The sequence below is a fragment of the Dermacentor variabilis genome, chromosome 3, assembly GCF_050947875.1.
Source record: "Dermacentor variabilis isolate Ectoservices chromosome 3, ASM5094787v1, whole genome shotgun sequence".
In the NCBI taxonomy this organism is placed as follows: Eukaryota; Metazoa; Arthropoda; class Arachnida; order Ixodida; family Ixodidae; genus Dermacentor; species Dermacentor variabilis.
This window is the reverse complement of record NC_134570.1, coordinates 82719352-82735945: the sequence shown is the minus strand read 5'-3', so window position 1 is coordinate 82735945 and position 16594 is coordinate 82719352. Positions and strand designations below refer to the sequence as shown.

The window sequence follows — 16594 nt, the reverse complement described above, 5'->3', positions numbered from 1 at the left end:
GGGAGTGCCAGTTGGCTCTTCTGGACCAAGCCCAGCGAGCCACTCCTTCCAGTGAGGCCCTGGAATAAGGGCCCGAGCCATCGTGCGTTATTTTATTTATATTCAATAAAGTTTTTACGCCCTCACTCGCGCGATGGCTAGCGCGCTAGCGTGCGCACGTCACAGTTTTGCGCGATCACGTTCCCAGCGGTGTCTACATTCCTTCTCTGGCCCATCTCGTTGCTCTCTGAAACCGAAACTTAGTCTGGTCGCTACAAACAATTCTCCGAATAAGTACCTGTCGTTCTCTGAAGCAAATGAGGTTTCGTGCCGTGATTACTGGGTCATTATCTATTTACCACAGCAGAAAAGACAACATAAAATTTTTTTTTGTATCACTACTCCTTTAAGAACGGTATACGTAAATTGGCAATTAGTTCACGAAAGAAAACTGCCACCAAGAGTAGCATTTTTCGATCATATTTTAATTAAGATGCGTGACGCTTATTCTAACCCTCTGTGACAACAAAAACACTGGTCTTCTCTGAAAATAAAAAAATTCCCGTGACACCTAAGCACTTCTCACGAGTTGTGAATGCGAAAGCATTAATGTCCAACTGGGTAAGTGGGTAAGTCGGTAGGTGGGTAGGTGTGTAGGTGGGTAGGTGGGTGGGTAGGCAGGTAGGTAGCGCGGCGTTTGACGTGGGGCATGTGGGTAGCTGCCTCTGGATATTTTTTTTCTTGAGATGTTTGCGGCCATTAAATAACTTGTGCGTGTAATTCGAGCGGGTGATTCAATCCTACTTGTGAAGAGACCTAGCATGACTGCCTTTACAGTGTTCAAATATTCAGTTACTCTGTAATTATGATGACTCATCATAAAATGCACGAAGAGTCATTCTACCACCTTGATTTGCTTTCAATGGAGTCTCAGGCACACTGACAGAAACTTATCTATGTTTCACACATATACCGACAGTCGATCGTTATTCGTGACCGAAGGGGTTGGGAGTGGTTTCTTGAGGTGGGGGGCCACATGGGCGTCAAGCGATGTTTATTGGCGACTTTTTCAGCTCGTTCTGTGACCTGCTGGAGTTGGGTGTCCACGCTAGAATTGAGAAGCACATCACAACGCCGCTGAGCGGTTCTTGGAGTCACGAGATCCTCGCGGGCAAGCGAGCGCGTTGAGACGCTTGGCGCGTTTTGATTCGGCCATACCGAAGCGCAGTTAGAACGCAGGCGAGAGCTTGCACTGACAAGAAACGCGTGGATAACGCAGGCTTCCGAGCGCGAGAGCGAGGGCGAGGGGTACGTGACGTCGGGGCGATGCCCTTCCCCCTTATGCAACGCACGGCGCGCTAGTGCGGACCCAGTAGAGGGACCCTTTCACTCGCTCTCCTCCGTCGAGGCACGCTTGGGACATGGCATCACAACCAATGGAAATTAACCTGCCGTTTCGCTGATACAGGTGACAGACGCCGGCTTTTTCGCTCAACGAGCCATTTGGAGGTTAAGCATCAATATTGCCATGGTTTGAGGAAATGTGACCTGAATCATTTCCCTCATAGCTACGATCCACTGAATATCATGATGCATTCTGAAAGGGTCTGCTAACCATCCAGTGAGTCGAAAATACGAAAGTTCGTTTGATTAGCTGATGTCATGAGAGGGAAAAATTGTCAACCATCCGAATGTAGCGCGAAATTACAAAGGAAACCTGTACGGGTTTTCTTTGGAGTTTCGTGCTACATTCGGCTGGACGACAATTTTCCCCCTTTAATAATACTTCCCCAACTTGCGGTATTCCACAAAATTGTTTTGCTAATTTTCGTAATTGTGATTTGCACATAGACATTTTGTTCCTCCTACTTTTCTGACGTTATTTTTTCACGTCAAACGTGCTAGCCGCTAAAAAATTTTGGAGAGAGAGAGAGAGAGAGAGAGAAACTTTATTGCAATTGTAAAGATTTGAAGGAGGGGTGGTCGGAGCCTCTCAGTCCAGGGCCCCACTGGCTTCTGCCGCCTGCCTGACCTGGCTAATTAAGGACTTTTGTCCTGCCAGGTCGGAGCGGGCGAGCTGTGCCTCCCACTGCTCCATTGTCCTACTGGTATTTGGCCTATGAGCGTGCTTAGTGCACTCCCAGGTTATGTGTAATAGGGTAGGTATAAGCCATACGTTATTCGACTAACCACTAAGGCCTGCACGAGCCTTAGGGTATCGTCTTCTCGCATTCCCGCTTTTCTATACGTCACGCGACGTATCATTTGGGCTATGTTGTTGGCTGTGGATTTGAGGGTCTTGAGTGTCCGTACTGCTCTCCCGTCGCTCTGAAGCCACAAACCCAGGACTCGCATCGTGGGTACCTCTCGGGCTGATTGGCCCTCAACCACGATGTCAATCGATCCTCTGAATTTGTAGCCTTTCGCGTGTATCCGATAACCTCAGACTTTTCGGGTGCGCACTTCAGGCCACTCCATCTAGAAAACTTCTCCACCGCTAATACTGCGCTTTGGAGCGTATATTCCTTATCCCCTAGGGAACCTCTGCTCCTCCACAGCGTGCTGTCGTCTGCGTAGAGCGTGTAACCTAGGTCGAGTATCCGATCCAGATCGCGCTCGAGGCGACACATCGCCATGTTGAAGAGAAGAGGAGATAATATAGCTCCTTGAGGTGTTCCTTTGTCAGGCATTTTAAATAAATCCGAAGTAATTTGGCCAATACAGATGCACGCCTCGCGGTTGGAAAGAAACGCTCTTAAGTAATTGTATGTGCACTCTCCTGTGACACACAATAAACTCATAAATTGGTGACCCTGATTGTCGATGCATGAGCGACACGTAGTTGGTAGTCGCCTGCTCGAACAAAACGTCCGTTTTACATATTTAACTCCCTTTTGGGTGGTTAACGAGCTCTCGTTGAATGATTTGGGAGAGGAACTTTGCAACTAAATTCATTAATAAGCTAGTACTTTATTTGCTGGCAAGGGGAACAACTAAGGCCATCTACGAGTTTATGTCTTCACTTACCATGGCAGTAATCTTCATAACATATTGGTCACATGAACCTCGAGCTCCCACCACCGCGGCAAGCACTGCGCCAGACACAGTAGTTTTATTTTAAATTTCGTTACCAAGCACAAAGCACTCATTCTTGAAATGTGTGCTGTGGTACACTTACCAAGAACGGGAATAGTTGCCCACTTCATCGGACTTTCTCTTGGTGATTTCGCTTATTTCTATTAGATCTTCACCCTTTTCTGCAATCTACGAAAAGGTAATTTTTGTGACACACTGTATTTAAAGAGGTGAACTAAAATACCACATGTCAGAATAAATTTTATAGCTCCAAAAATATGTCTAGCTGCCCCTCTGCTAAATTTTGCAGTCAAAAACTACATTGAATCCCTGTAATGTGGCAGTACTTATAATATTCTTTTGCGTACTGTATAAAATGCTCTTGGCCTCAAAAAAGATGGCATTGTTTAACGCAATCGCTATTTCGATTTTTTTTTTCTTTTTTGCCTTTCTGTGGCATGATTTGGTTTTACTTGAATCTAGAAAGGAATTCTATGTTCCTTTCATCATAAAACACAGTAATATTAAGACATTCCCATCGCTCCAGCACGAACGTGCAATCCGTGCCACTGACATTTTCAGAGCAGTTTAAAACCAAGATAAGATTAAATTGAAACACAGCTAAGTCAATGTAAGAGTGAGTTTTCTCGTTTCGCGAACTTCTCTAGAGCGAGCCACATTGGCATAATTCAGGCTGCGATGGACAGTTTTGTGGCAAGACTATGTTTGTCTAAGAAGAGCACGGGGCAGCATCAGCAGAAAACCATCTTCTTACCCTCATACTTTATTGAAACTCCATCCGAAGCCACATCCCACACGTAATTATTCAAATTCGAGTAGTATCTTTCTTTCTCTTGGGAATACCTGCTTGTATCGGCTGCTTTGATAAAAGGGCAGCAGTGATCCATTGTTGCCCACATTATTATTATCGTGTAGTTTAGAGTTTCAGACGACGTTTGCCTTACTGCTACTGTTGTCCCTTGCATTAGCTGCGTTTATCCAGGAAACATTTTTTTTTAAACCAGACCCCTCCGGCTCACTGGTTGATACGTTTGTCTCACATTTTAAAACGCATCAGCTCTGTAATGCTCTGAGAATATATTTCATGTAATTGTGCGTAAAATCGTCACGCCGTACAGCAATGAGGTTTGTGTTTAATTTACTCTCTCCGACACAAGTCGCTACCTTTCTCTAGCACCTGTGCCATGTGTAAACACCTGTAACGTGTCTCTTGTCTTTCTTTTTCTTGCTCTGTCGTTGCGCTATATTATTTTTTTTTCACTCTCCTCTGAACTCAAAACTATATCTGCGCCCGTATAAACCGCTTAGCCACCTCTGACTTATTATTTTAGGTATTTCTTTTTCACTACATGCGCAAGAAGCTCCTCAAGCTTGCATATTCACCTACGCTGGAAACCTTTCGAAGCTTGCTGGCCTGAAAATGTCATTATATAGAACGCGGACAGATTATTTACTGTAAACAAACGCAGAACCCCTAAGCTGTGTATACCCACTTTTAATTTTTCTTTCCGGCTAGTCAAGCTAGTTAAGTTACACATAACAGCTTTCTTTCACTCCTGACTTACGGTAAAAAAAATTTGAGGAGGTACTAGACCACTGCTACCAGTACTACTACTACTAACTTTAGGCAACACCTTCTTCACAAATTAAGAAATTGACAATTTATATACACATCCACAGTATATCTCCTTTCTTCTTTTTCTTTCTTTGTATGCTTCAAACTCCTCATATTGCAACGAACTGGCGTGGTTTCGAGTGTTGAGGGCTCTAACACTACCACGAACTTGCACTGTCTGGGTAACGGCAAGCTTAACTTTCTTCTCCTATATTTCGGCACGATTCTGCTAATAAGTAAAGGCGAAATACTACACTTTCGCACCTGCTTTTAGCTTTCGTCCACTTAACGCGATGATTACTCACGTCCAATATATTCGCCCTTGCCTGCGTAAATAACTGAAACTGCCAGCGCCGTCGTGTCATGCACCTGAAGGGGCAGCACATTCGGTCACTGAAATTTTTGCGATGAGACTGAATTCAACGTTTTCACTGTGGTGCGCTACAGTGATCCTGTGCTCAGCTACTCAAACGCGGCTCTACGTGCCCATGGTTGCCGGAGCTTGTTGGGCCACCGGTAGTCGCGGGAAAACTGAGATGATGCATTGTGGCATACGTCGATGGCTAAAGCGTTTTGATGCATGGAGGCGGCATTAGCGCCCGCTCCCCCCTCCCCCTCCCACCCTTCCGCGCTCACCCACAACTCACTAGTGGCGCAACAGGCATCCCACGTAGCCATCACGTAGCTCAAGCATCGCGTTTCAATCGATGTGCACTGTACATACAACTGTCATCGTCTGCCACCGTGTGGGCATAACCCAGTCTACTGTCCTTCCAGCAAGATTCCTACACCGCACGACGTTGCCGAAAACACCTCTATGCGATTCAAAATTTCCTATAACCACTTTACATGAAGACACAGGCATCGCACGCCGCGCCTATGACAATGGTAAACTGTCCACGCCTTCGCGCGCGAGTTCGACCTCGACAACGCATATATGACAATTAGTTCCTTCTGTCCACGTAACTAAACACGCCACGAAAAGTACGTTAAGCATCCTACCTACCTTCTAAACTATATGGTCGCACTCACTTGGCGCTCAATGGCAGCTCTCCTGCTTTATCCCACTTCCCGCAGCTTTCTTTCTCTGAAGATTGCGCAAGTCCTCAAATATTTTCGAAAAACGGACACGCATATAAGGCTCGCAGCTCCCACTTGCAGAGGAGTTTATCGCTGCCGCAGGCGTCACAAAAACCCTAGCCCGAGTAACAAAAAGAAAAAGTAATGACGCACGCTGAATCGACAATGGAAACAACGCTCGAGTGGATTGCATTGTTGCCGTCCAGCTGAGACATCTTCGCACTCAAAGGATTCGAGCGAGAGCTGACTCTTTCAGGGATGCACTGTGGAAAAAAAGCAACGCGGCCAGTGCCCTCGCGTCTGGCCTGTAGGGATTAGTGTGACGAACCGGGCTTGCAGCGCTCAAAACTGCAACTTACTCATTCCTATAACCGAGAGTTCACCGTGTTTGTTCATCTTGGTCATCATGCGAGAACAAAGTGAGAGAGACTTTTGTGTGTTCGTTCCTCATAAAGGGGCAGTAATGTTACTCACACATGCAGCCCTCGCTGAAATTTCACCCCAACATGCATTTCTTTTTCGGCAATATTTCCTGAGCGTACACAATGCACAATGCATGGAAATGGTAGACGGCTTATAAAAGAAAAAAGAAATCCCGTAACACAGCAATACAGAATGCAGTATTCGCATATTATGTCTGTCGCGACATGTTCATACTATTTTCATACAAAATATTATCGCCAGAAGAAAGAGAACAATTTGAGCCCAGAGTATGGATGGATGGAAACAACTTTATTCTGAATCCGGCAAATTTGATGACCCGGGCTCAGGTCTCCCATGAGGGGACTTCGAGGCCTTGCCTCGTCGCCGCCTCTCGGGCTTGCTGGACAGCCCACTCTTGTGTCTTGAGGTTGGAGCTGCGCAGAGCGGCGGCCCACTTCGACGCAAGAGCCTCCGGAGCTACTGCCATTGTAGCTGATGTAACCCGACACTCCCACAACATGTGTGACAGCGTCGCTCTAGTTTCCTGACATAATTTGCAAAGAGCAGTCGGGTATTGTGCGGGGAAAATGTGCTGCAATCGCACCGGACTGGGGAATGTTTGTGTTTGCAATTGTCGCCAGATGACTGCCTGGCGACGTTTCAGCATGGGGTGAGGTGGGGGCAGCAACCGCCTGCCTAGCTGGTAGTGCTTGGTGATGTCATTGTACCTGACCAGGCGTTCTCGCGTGTTTTGAGCCAGCAGTTCCGAACGAGCCCAGAGTACCATCTCACGTTTATGATGTGGGCGCAGTGGATTGTTCGTTCTTTGTTTCATAAACGTATTCGTTGTGGTTATTGCGTCGTGCCATCATTGTCGTTGCCTTGGCACTCTGTCATCGTTATAGCTAGAGCGTTTTCGTGCGACAGTAGTAGCATTTCTGCGACTGACCCTTATAGCATTTTGTGGGTGTGTGTTGGCAGATTTAAAATTCCAATTAAAGACGCCATTAGTGTTCGGCTTGCGTATTATTTTAGAGCCTCTAGATATGGATAAATAAACTCCCTTCAAGAACTTCGTTGCTATATATCGTCGATAGGTTGAATGATCGATTAATGCCTGCACTAATCTTTTAAAACGTTATTTAATGCCCACCTTTCCTACTGTAACCACTCTTAAAACTTAAAATAATTATATTCTGGGTTCTTACGTGCGAGGACCATGGTCTGATTATGAGGCACGAAGTAGTTGGGGGCTCCGGATCATTCATTACCCTCTGAGGTTGTTTTAACCTACGCTGGATGCCCCGTACGCGAGCGTTTTATTGCGATATCAGTTTTATGAGCACTCCAGGCGAATTTTTGTCGTCATCGTCGCCACAGCATCGCCGTGATATTGCTCATACAGACCAAGTGCGATAAAATTAGTGCCGTGTGCCGTATGCTGTGAGTACAAGTGAAAGCGATGATGATGATGTGCGGTGTTTTATGGCGCGAGGGCCAGGGTTGGGGGGGGGGGGCAAATAGCGCCAAGCCAATAGTAATTATATCAAAGTGAAACGATAAATTGCGAGCAATGAATGTAACAGGGCTGTAAAGGGGCCTAAAAGGCGGTCACTGTAAAGTGTGTAAGAGCTATACATCTAATAAATCTATGACAATGACTATGAAGCGTGTCAAGGACGCGAAAGATGCATTGTAAAAGAATTACAATGGGCTAAAATTGGTCATTTCGATAAAAATTCGAAGTGAAAGCGAGTCAGGGTGAGCCGAGAGTGGTGGCTTCATCTGGTGCGCGCAAGAGCTGAAGGCGGCGAGGAAGCGCGCCGTCTTCCAACGCGCGCAAGGCACCGGAGGGCGTTCTAAGGCGGCGGGGACTGCGTATGGCGTGGTTGAGCGCTGTCGCGCGGGCCCCATCTTGAAAGCTATCTGCGATGGGGACGGAGTACGCTGAGTGCTGAGAGCTTCGTGTGCGCTGTGTTCTCGCCACTTAGCTCGCGTTGTAGCGAGAGGCTGCACGAAGGTCAATTCGCTCGCTGCTTCTGCCGCGTTTCCTGACTGCAGCGTTCTTACAGCGAGTGTCCGTGGTTATCGCGGGAGATGTCTTCGTGTTCGCCTGTGCGTACGTAACACCATGCTAGTGAACTTCGTTAGTAAGCGAATGTTTAAAAGTTTATGCGGCCAATAAAACTACGATTTTCACTTCGTATCGCTGTGTAATAATTTACTGTCGCAATGAATGCGTCGCCTTTCTGGTGAAAAATGCTACATTTTTGCCTTCAGCCTCCATCGGAATGCCGCGGCCGAGAAAGCACCCACGACCTCGAGCTTAGCAGCGCAATGTTATAGCCACTACCGTACCTCGGCTGGCATCAGGTGCAGGCGCAATATAACGATCATATTTACAGTTACATTACAGGCAAAAGAGATGCTCTCGTCGTATCCTAATATACCATTAGGTTCAGCCATAAATGCCTTTTTTTTTCTATAAAAATTGATTTTTTTTTTCAAGCAATATCAGGCACTTTATAATTTTGTACGGTGGTCCTGTAAGACACCGGAAGATCATCCAAACAAATACAATAAAACTGCAATAGGTTCACTGGCATAATTTGTATAACAGTTAAATCAATTCTATACTTAAAGGGATACTAAAGGCAAATACTAAGTCGACGTGGACTGTTCAAGTACATTTCCAGAAACCTCGCGACGCTTGTTTCGTGTCAAGAAAAGATTTAGTTTACGAGAAAATTGTATCTGAAGGGTCCGAATACCTTTCCCGAGATTCAAATCTCCCGCCATTCAACCCGGGGAGGGGTAGAGTTGCATACGCCATCACTGCCCTTTGCTGCCGGCGGTGAGTAAAACGGCGCCCGACAGACGGCGGCACCGAGCCAGTACAGAGCGACGGATTCGCCGCTGCAGCTGCTTTTTGGTCAAGTCGTGTAGACCATTCGGGCATCCCGCGACATCACATGGAAGTTCAATTCTCAGCTACTTGCAGTTTGTGCAAGTTTCGCGAGCCAGCGAAACCGCTTCAGCAATACGCGTTCAGGAAAGTACTGAAATGCGTAAGCGTGGGCGGCGCAGAGTGTTTGGGATCGCACCGCTGGTACGATCTGTTGGGAACTCGGCGCTGACGCCCGTGGTTGTACCTGGGTCGCAAGCCCCAAGGGTAGCGTTGGCCTGGCGGCCTGGGGTACAACTGGAAGCATCCGAAGGTCCCGGCAAAGCATGAGTCGACTGGTAACAACGAAACAACTTGTTTATTTTAACATCGCAAAGAGTTGGCGGTCAGGTTTGACCGAAGTAGAGAGACGGGAGAGCACTTCACTCAACAGAAGAAATCGGAGCCCTCCTTTTGGCGTCCGGGGGCAGCTGTTTTTATACTCTCGCAGTTGAGGGCAAGAAGGAACCCCTCAAAAGACGAGCACGTGAATGTACAATGGGCTAATGGTGACGCACACTGTCGTAGCGATGCCGTAGCACCATGTCGAGCACGATCTCGTAGTACCCTGTTGTAGCGCTGCCGTAGCACCATGTCGAGCACGATCTCGTAGCACCCTATTGTAGCGCTGCCGGTCGGGCACAATGACTGTAATGAGAGGATGATCCCTGCTTTGGCATCGCCTGTTTCGGGCACAATGACTGGAATGAGAGGATGATCCCTGCTTTGGCATCGCCTGTTTCGGGCACAATGACTGGAATGAGAGGATGATCCCTGCTTTGGCATCGCCTGTTTCGGGCACAATGACTGGAATGAGAGGGTGATCCTTTGCGGTCGCATCGCCGCAGTCGCGCCTGGAAACACCTGCCGATGAGTGTTGCGGCGACGACGATCGGGCCAAAATGTCTGCCGCCCCGCCGCAGTCGCGCCGGCAAAACCACGTGTCGCAGGCGAAACGCAACAGACCGCCCCGCCGGGGGAAGGAGATCCCGATGGACAGGGGACTGCATCCGCTGTCCGGAGGGATGTCGCTCGATGATGCTCATAACCGAAGTCGGGCGTCCCTCGACGTTTCTTGAGCGCAGCGCACAGAGAAGGCCTCGTTCTCTTGTTCAGGTTCGCACGGGACACTGCAAAGTGACTTCGGGAGAGTTCACCTTTTTTTGTTCTCGTTCCCGGCAAGCGTTAGAACTACGCTGAAACTCAACCGCTCAGTCAGCAAGCACGGCACAACCCTCACTAAGCCCTGCCAGGCTCTTTCCCCTTTTTATACCACTGCCTAGTTCCTTACAGTAGTCTAGCATCACTCAGAACGCGTCCACAAATTGAAAAATTGCACTAGAAAGCATATCATCACTTTGAAACACTAAACAAAAGCAATATGTTAAAAAAAATCCTGCCTCAGGAAGAAAAACATCAGTAACAAACAATTTTGAGGCTGATTCCTACGTTAGGGGCTTCGACTTAAGCCATCGGCGTTACCGTTGAGACTCCCCTTTTTGTAACGCACCTCAAAGGAATATTGTTGTAAAGCGAGGCTCCAGCGCAGGAGGCGGCCATTTTTGGGAGAGATGGTCTGCAGCCATTGGAGAGGGCAGTGATCCGTCTCAATGATAAACCTCGAGCCGGCTAGATAGCATGACAATTTCTGAACGGCCCACACGAGACACGCACACTCTTTCTCGGTGGCGCTATACGCCTGCTCACGACTGGACAGCTTACGACTAGCATACAGGACGGGGTGTTCTACTTCTCCATTTTCCCGTTGGCACAGTACAACGCCCATGCCTCGCTCACTAGCATCGCACTGAACAACGAACCCTTTTGTATAGTCTGGCGATCGTAGCACAGGCTGGCTTGTTAGGGCACTCTTTAGGGCGCTAAAAGCTCTTTCCTTTGTCTCGTCCCAGACGACTGTTTGAGGCTCTGTCTTTCTTAGAGCATCCGTCAGGGGAGCCGCGATATCAGAGTACCTAGGGATGTACCTCTGATAGTAGCCGGCGACACCCAAGAACGACCGAATATCGGTCTTGGTGCGCGGTTGCGGAAAGTCTCGCACAGCGGCCACTTTTATTTCAGAGGGGCGGCGACGACCCTGACCAATCACGTGACCGAGGTAGACAACCTCGGCCTGTGCTAACTGGCACTTAGGAGCCTTGACTGTCAAGCCCGCTTCGCGCAGGCGGGTTAGCACTGCCCGCAAGTGTGTCATATGCTCAGACCAGGATGCGGAGAATATCGCTACGTCGTCTAGATACGGTAAAGCGAATTCTTGCTGTCCCCGCAACACTTTATCCATGAGGCTTGAAAAACAGTATGGCGCGTTCTTCAAACCAAAACTCAACACTTTAGGACGGAATGTTCCCATTGGTGAAATGAACGCCGCATACCTACTAGCCTCTTCTGTAAGTGGAACCTGCCAATAACCCCTGACAAGATCTAGGGTGGAAATAAACTGAGCGCTACTAACTTTCTCAAGGCGCTCCTCGATGTTAGGGATCGGATAAATTTGATCCTTAGTGATGGAATTAAGCCTGCGGTAGTCGACGCAAGGACGAGGTTCCTTGCCCGGTACCTCAACTAAAATCAAAGGGGAGGTATAATCACTCTCACCTGCCTCAATAACACCGAGCTGTAGCATTTTCTTTACCTCAGCCTCCATAATATCGCTCTGGCGGGGTGACACCCGATACGCCTTGGATCGTACTGGCTCTGTGGAGGTAAGTTCTATATCATGAGTAAGTACAGAAGTCCTACCAGGCCTCTCAGAGAACAGACCTTGAAACTCTTGTAATAGCTGGTGTAGTTCGGTTTTCTGCTCAGGCGACAGCGGTGCTCTACTGATAAGGTCACTAATGACTTGACCGGTGTCTTCCCTGTTCGTCACTGAGCCTAGTCCCGGAAGCTCGACCGGAAGCTCTTCAGGAACGTTTACCATCATGCACACCACTGCTTCCCTTTGTCTATAAGGTTTGAGCAGATTACAGTGGTAAACTTGCTATGCTTTCCGCTTTCCTGGCAGACTTACCACGTAGTTAACGTCCGACAGTTTCTGAACAATTCGTGCTGGGCCCTCCCACTGCACGTCTAGTTTGTTGTTTAGCGATGTGCGCAATATCATGACCTCATCGCCAACCTCAAAACGACGGGCCCTGGCTGTCCGATCATAATAAACCTTGGCCCTCTGCTGGGCCTTTGTCATTGCTTCACCTGACAACTCCTGTGCCCTTCTTAAGCGTTCGAGGAGCTTAAGCACGTACTCCACCACGACTGGGTCGTCGCCCCTACCTTCCCACGATTCTCGAAGCATGCGAAGCGGAGATCGAAGCGAGCGACCGTACACCAGTTCAGCTGGCGAAAACCCCGTAGCTGCATGCGGCGCGGTTCTTAAAGCAAACATCACCCCAGGCAGACACAGCTCCCAGTCAGTTCGATGTTCAAAACACAACGCTCTCAACACGCGCTTCATGACGGAGTGGAGCTTCTCAACGGAATTCGACTGTGGGTGGTACACTGAGCTGTGTAACAGCTTTACCCCACACCTTTCGAGAAAAGTTGTCGTCGAAGCGCTAGTAAACACTGTGCCCTGATCTGATTGGATTTCCGCAGGGAAACCAACTCGCGCAAATATGGACAGTAGTGCATTAACTATCTCAACTGAGCTGAGTTCTTTAAGCGGCACTGCTTCAGGGAACTTTGTCGCTGGGCAGATCACAGTCAAAATGTGTCTGTACCCCGTGGCTGTTACCGGCAGAGGTCCCACAGTATCAATAACGAGCCGTCTAAAAGGCTCCGTAATGATAGGTACCAATTTCAACGGCGCCCTCGATTTGTCCCCTGGTTTGCCCACCCGCTGACAAGTGTCACATGTCCTCACGAAATGGTCTGCGTCCCGAAAACACCCTGGCCAATAGTACTCTTGCAAGAGACGGTCCTTAGTTTTCTTAACTCCTAGGTGTCCGGACCACGAACCCCCGTGTGACAAGCGCAACAGATCCTGACGATAGCATTGAGGCACGATCAGCTGATCGAACTCCACTCCTCGGCGGTCTAGATACTTCCGGTACAGGACTCCCCCTCTTTCCACAAAACGCGCAGTTTTCCTGGCGATACCTTCTTTGACATTGCAGCGCACGTTTTCCAGGCTGCCATCCTTTTTTTGCTCGGCTATCAAAGCTGTCCGGCTGACTTTTAGCAACCTATCAAGTCCGTCTGACGTAGGCGCGATGAGCAAATCAGTAGATAGCTCTTCTAACTTTCCCGCGTCGGGCGTTTCCTCTCCAGTATCTGGCGCCTTTAACGTTACAGACTCAAGTTTATTCAGTTCGGGCGTGCTCTGAATATCAGCTTGCTGCGCCTCTGACCCTCTTTCGTTGTTTGATAACGTCGGCCCCGCAACCACCGCCTTTGCAGCGAGCTCCCGAACCTTCGATCTGGTTAAGGCCTGAACACTAGCTTCACCAAACAAAAGCCCCTTCTCGCGCAGGAGGTGATCGGACCTGTTTGAAAATAGGTACGGGTACTGGGGTGGCAGCATAGATGACACTGCCGCCTCTGTCTCAAGCGCTCCGAAAGGTCCTTCAATAAGCACCTTTGCTACTGGCAGACACACGCTATGAGCTTCCACGGCTTGCTTGATCCACGCGCACTCGCCCGTGAACATATGGGGTTCTACGTAAGATGGGTGAACTACATCCATCGTAGCTGCGGAATCGCGAAGCACTCGGCACTCTTTCCCGTTCACGAGGAGGTCTCGCATGTAAGGCTCGAGAAGCTTCATGTTCTCGTCAGTGCTGCCTATTGAAAAAAACACAACTTTTGGTGTTGTTTCCGGACACTGCGCCGAAAAGTGACCCGGCTTCTGGCACGTATAACAAACGCCCGCTCGCCTCATCTCGAACCGCTTTCTGCGTTTGGCTGCCGCCGTCTCTTTACGTCTGGTCGGACTGCTTTCACTCGCATCCGCACTACGCGTGTCCCCCTTTAATCTCATGGGCGTGAATTTCGGCCTCTCAAACTTCGAGCCAAATTCACCCTTTTGACCGTCCTTAGCTCCGCGAGCTCGACGCGTCACAAACTCCTCGGCTAGCTCAGCGGCTTTAGCCACCGTACAAACGTCTGGCCTATCCAAGACCCAGTATCGCACGTTCTCCGGTAACCGACTATAAAACTGTTCTAGCCCGAAACACTGCAGAACTTTATCGTGGTCACCAAACGCTTTCTCTTCTTTGAGCCACTCCTGCATGTTCGACATAAGCCTATACGCAAACTCTGTATATGACTCACTTCTGCCTTTCTCATTTTCCCGAAACTTCCGACGGAACGCCTCCGCAGACAGCCGGTACTTTTTTAGAAGACTCGATTTCACTGTGTCGAAATCCTCTGCCTCCTCTCTATCCAAGCGAGCGACTACGTCGGCCGCCTCGCCGGGTAACAAAGTGAGCAAGCGCTGTGGCCACGTTTCCCGAGAGAACCCCTGCTTCTCGCACGTTCGCTCAAAGTTAACCAGGAACAAACCAATGTCCTCTCCAAGCTTAAACGGCCGCATCAGGTCAGTCATTTTGAACAATACGCGTTCTCCTGCACCGTGTGCCTGACTTCCATTACGAGCGCGTTCCATCTCTACCTCAAGACGCTTCATTTCCAAAGCGTGTTGACGGTCGCGCTCTTGTTGCTCTCGCTCTTTCTGTTCTTTACGTTCACGCTCTTCTTTTTCTTTCTGTTCTTTACGTTCACGCTCTTCTTTTTCTTTCTGTTCTTTAAGTTCGCGCTCTTCTTTTTCTTTTTGCTCTTTAAGTTCGCGCTCCTGTCTTTTTGACCTCTCCTCAATAGTCTCAAGGCATTCCGACAGCTCGTCATCCTCAGCCTCTAACTCAAGAATAGCCTTTAGCAGTTCAAGTTTTCTTAGTTTGTCTGAGACATCCAGACCCAACTCTCTTGCAAGCTCCAACAATTTCGGTTTGCGCAACGACTTCAAATCCATGGCTGCTCTGAATGCTGCTTTCTCTACTGCTTACTATTGTCTTGCCGCAAACTAACCCGGCAGCAACGACAACCACAATTACCAGCTCTGTTTCTGACACTAACAAAAAGCCTGGCAAAGCTCAGAAGAAGAAAGTCCCGCACTCACCAAACCTCGCAGGCAGGAATTCCGCGCAGTCGTTCCGCTGCAGGCAACCAGTCGTCACACAGGGCTCGTTGCACTGCTCCCGGATCGTCGTTGAGCTGCTCAGCATACAGTCAACTGCATCTCTTTGCTGCTGGCCTCCGTTGTCGCGATCTCACCGCTGGCAGACAGTTGTTTGAAGTCGGAGGCGATCTCACCGCTGCCAACCAGATGTTCGGGATCGCACCGCTGGTACGATCTGTTGGGAACTCGGCGCTGACGCCCGTGGTTGTACCTGGGTCGCAAGCCCCAAGGGTAGCGTTGGCCTGGCGGCCTGGGGTACAACTGGAAGCATCCGAAGGTCCCGGCAAAGCATGAGTCGACTGGTAACAACGAAACAACTTGTTTATTTTAACATCGCAAAGAGTTGGCGGTCAGGTTTGACCGAAGTAGAGAGACGGGAGAGCACTTCACTCAACAGAAGAAATCGGAGCCCTCCGTTTGGCGTCCGGGGGCAGCTGTTTTTATACTCTCGCAGTTGAGGGCAAGAAGGAACCCCTCAAAAGACGAGCACGTGAATGTACAATGGGCTAATGGTGACGCACACTGTCGTAGCGATGCCGTAGCACCATGTCGAGCACGATCTCGTAGTACCCTGTTGTAGCGCTGCCGTAGCACCATGTCGAGCACGATCTCGTAGCACCCTATTGTAGCGCTGCCGGTCGGGCACAATGACTGTAATGAGAGGATGATCCCTGCTTTGGCATCGCCTGTTTCGGGCACAATGACTGGAATGAGAGGATGATCCCTGCTTTGGCATCGCCTGTTTCGGGCACAATGACTGGAATGAGAGGATGATCCCTGCTTTGGCATCGCCTGTTTCGGGCACAATGACTGGAATGAGAGGGTGATCCTTTGCGGTCGCATCGCCGCAGTCGCGCCTGGAAACACCTGCCGATGAGTGTTGCGGCGACGACGATCGGGCCAAAATGTCTGCCGCCCCGCCGCAGTCGCGCCGGCAAAACCACGTGTCGCAGGCGAAACGCAACAAGAGTCAAGTGAAAACGAAACCTTTCGACCGCCCGCGTCGTTGTCAACGGCACTTTCAATGCGTTCTTTTTCCGAAACATGAAATGAAACCGGACAAGTAGCATTTTATTTGATCTTAAAATGCAATACGAGAATGTTTTTTGCAATGAGTAGTTGAGTACTAGAGACAGAATTTAACTGAGGAGTGCTTTCGTCACCGGACAAGTGCTTGAATGCCCCGGGGGAGTCTCTAATCGCGTCCTCCAATTACCTCGATTTCTCGATGTTTAAGGCTCCGTTCGCGATAACATTGACGCCTTAG

The 16594-nt window shown here is 49.1% G+C and overlaps 1 protein-coding gene across 2 annotated transcripts in view; it reads right to left on the bottom strand.

Annotated features, from left to right (window-relative positions):
* The window catches only part of LOC142575978 (uncharacterized), a 41912-nt gene extending 36048 nt beyond the window's left edge, over positions 1 to 5864 (bottom strand). Inside the window, exons 1-3 of one of the 2 annotated variants that reach the window (XM_075685845.1) lie at positions 5723 to 5864; positions 3158 to 3243; positions 3007 to 3071 (exon numbers count right to left, since the gene is read on the bottom strand). In XM_075685845.1, coding sequence (XP_075541960.1) covers positions 3007 to 3071; positions 3158 to 3185 — 93 coding nt within the window. In that variant the 5' untranslated portion in view covers positions 3186 to 3243; positions 5723 to 5864. Of the gene's footprint in view, positions 1 to 3006; positions 3072 to 3157; positions 3244 to 5696 lie in introns of both variants that reach the window. The other variant, XM_075685844.1, reaches the window with a different exon arrangement.
* Positions 5865 to 16594: the final 10730 nt, after the last annotated feature.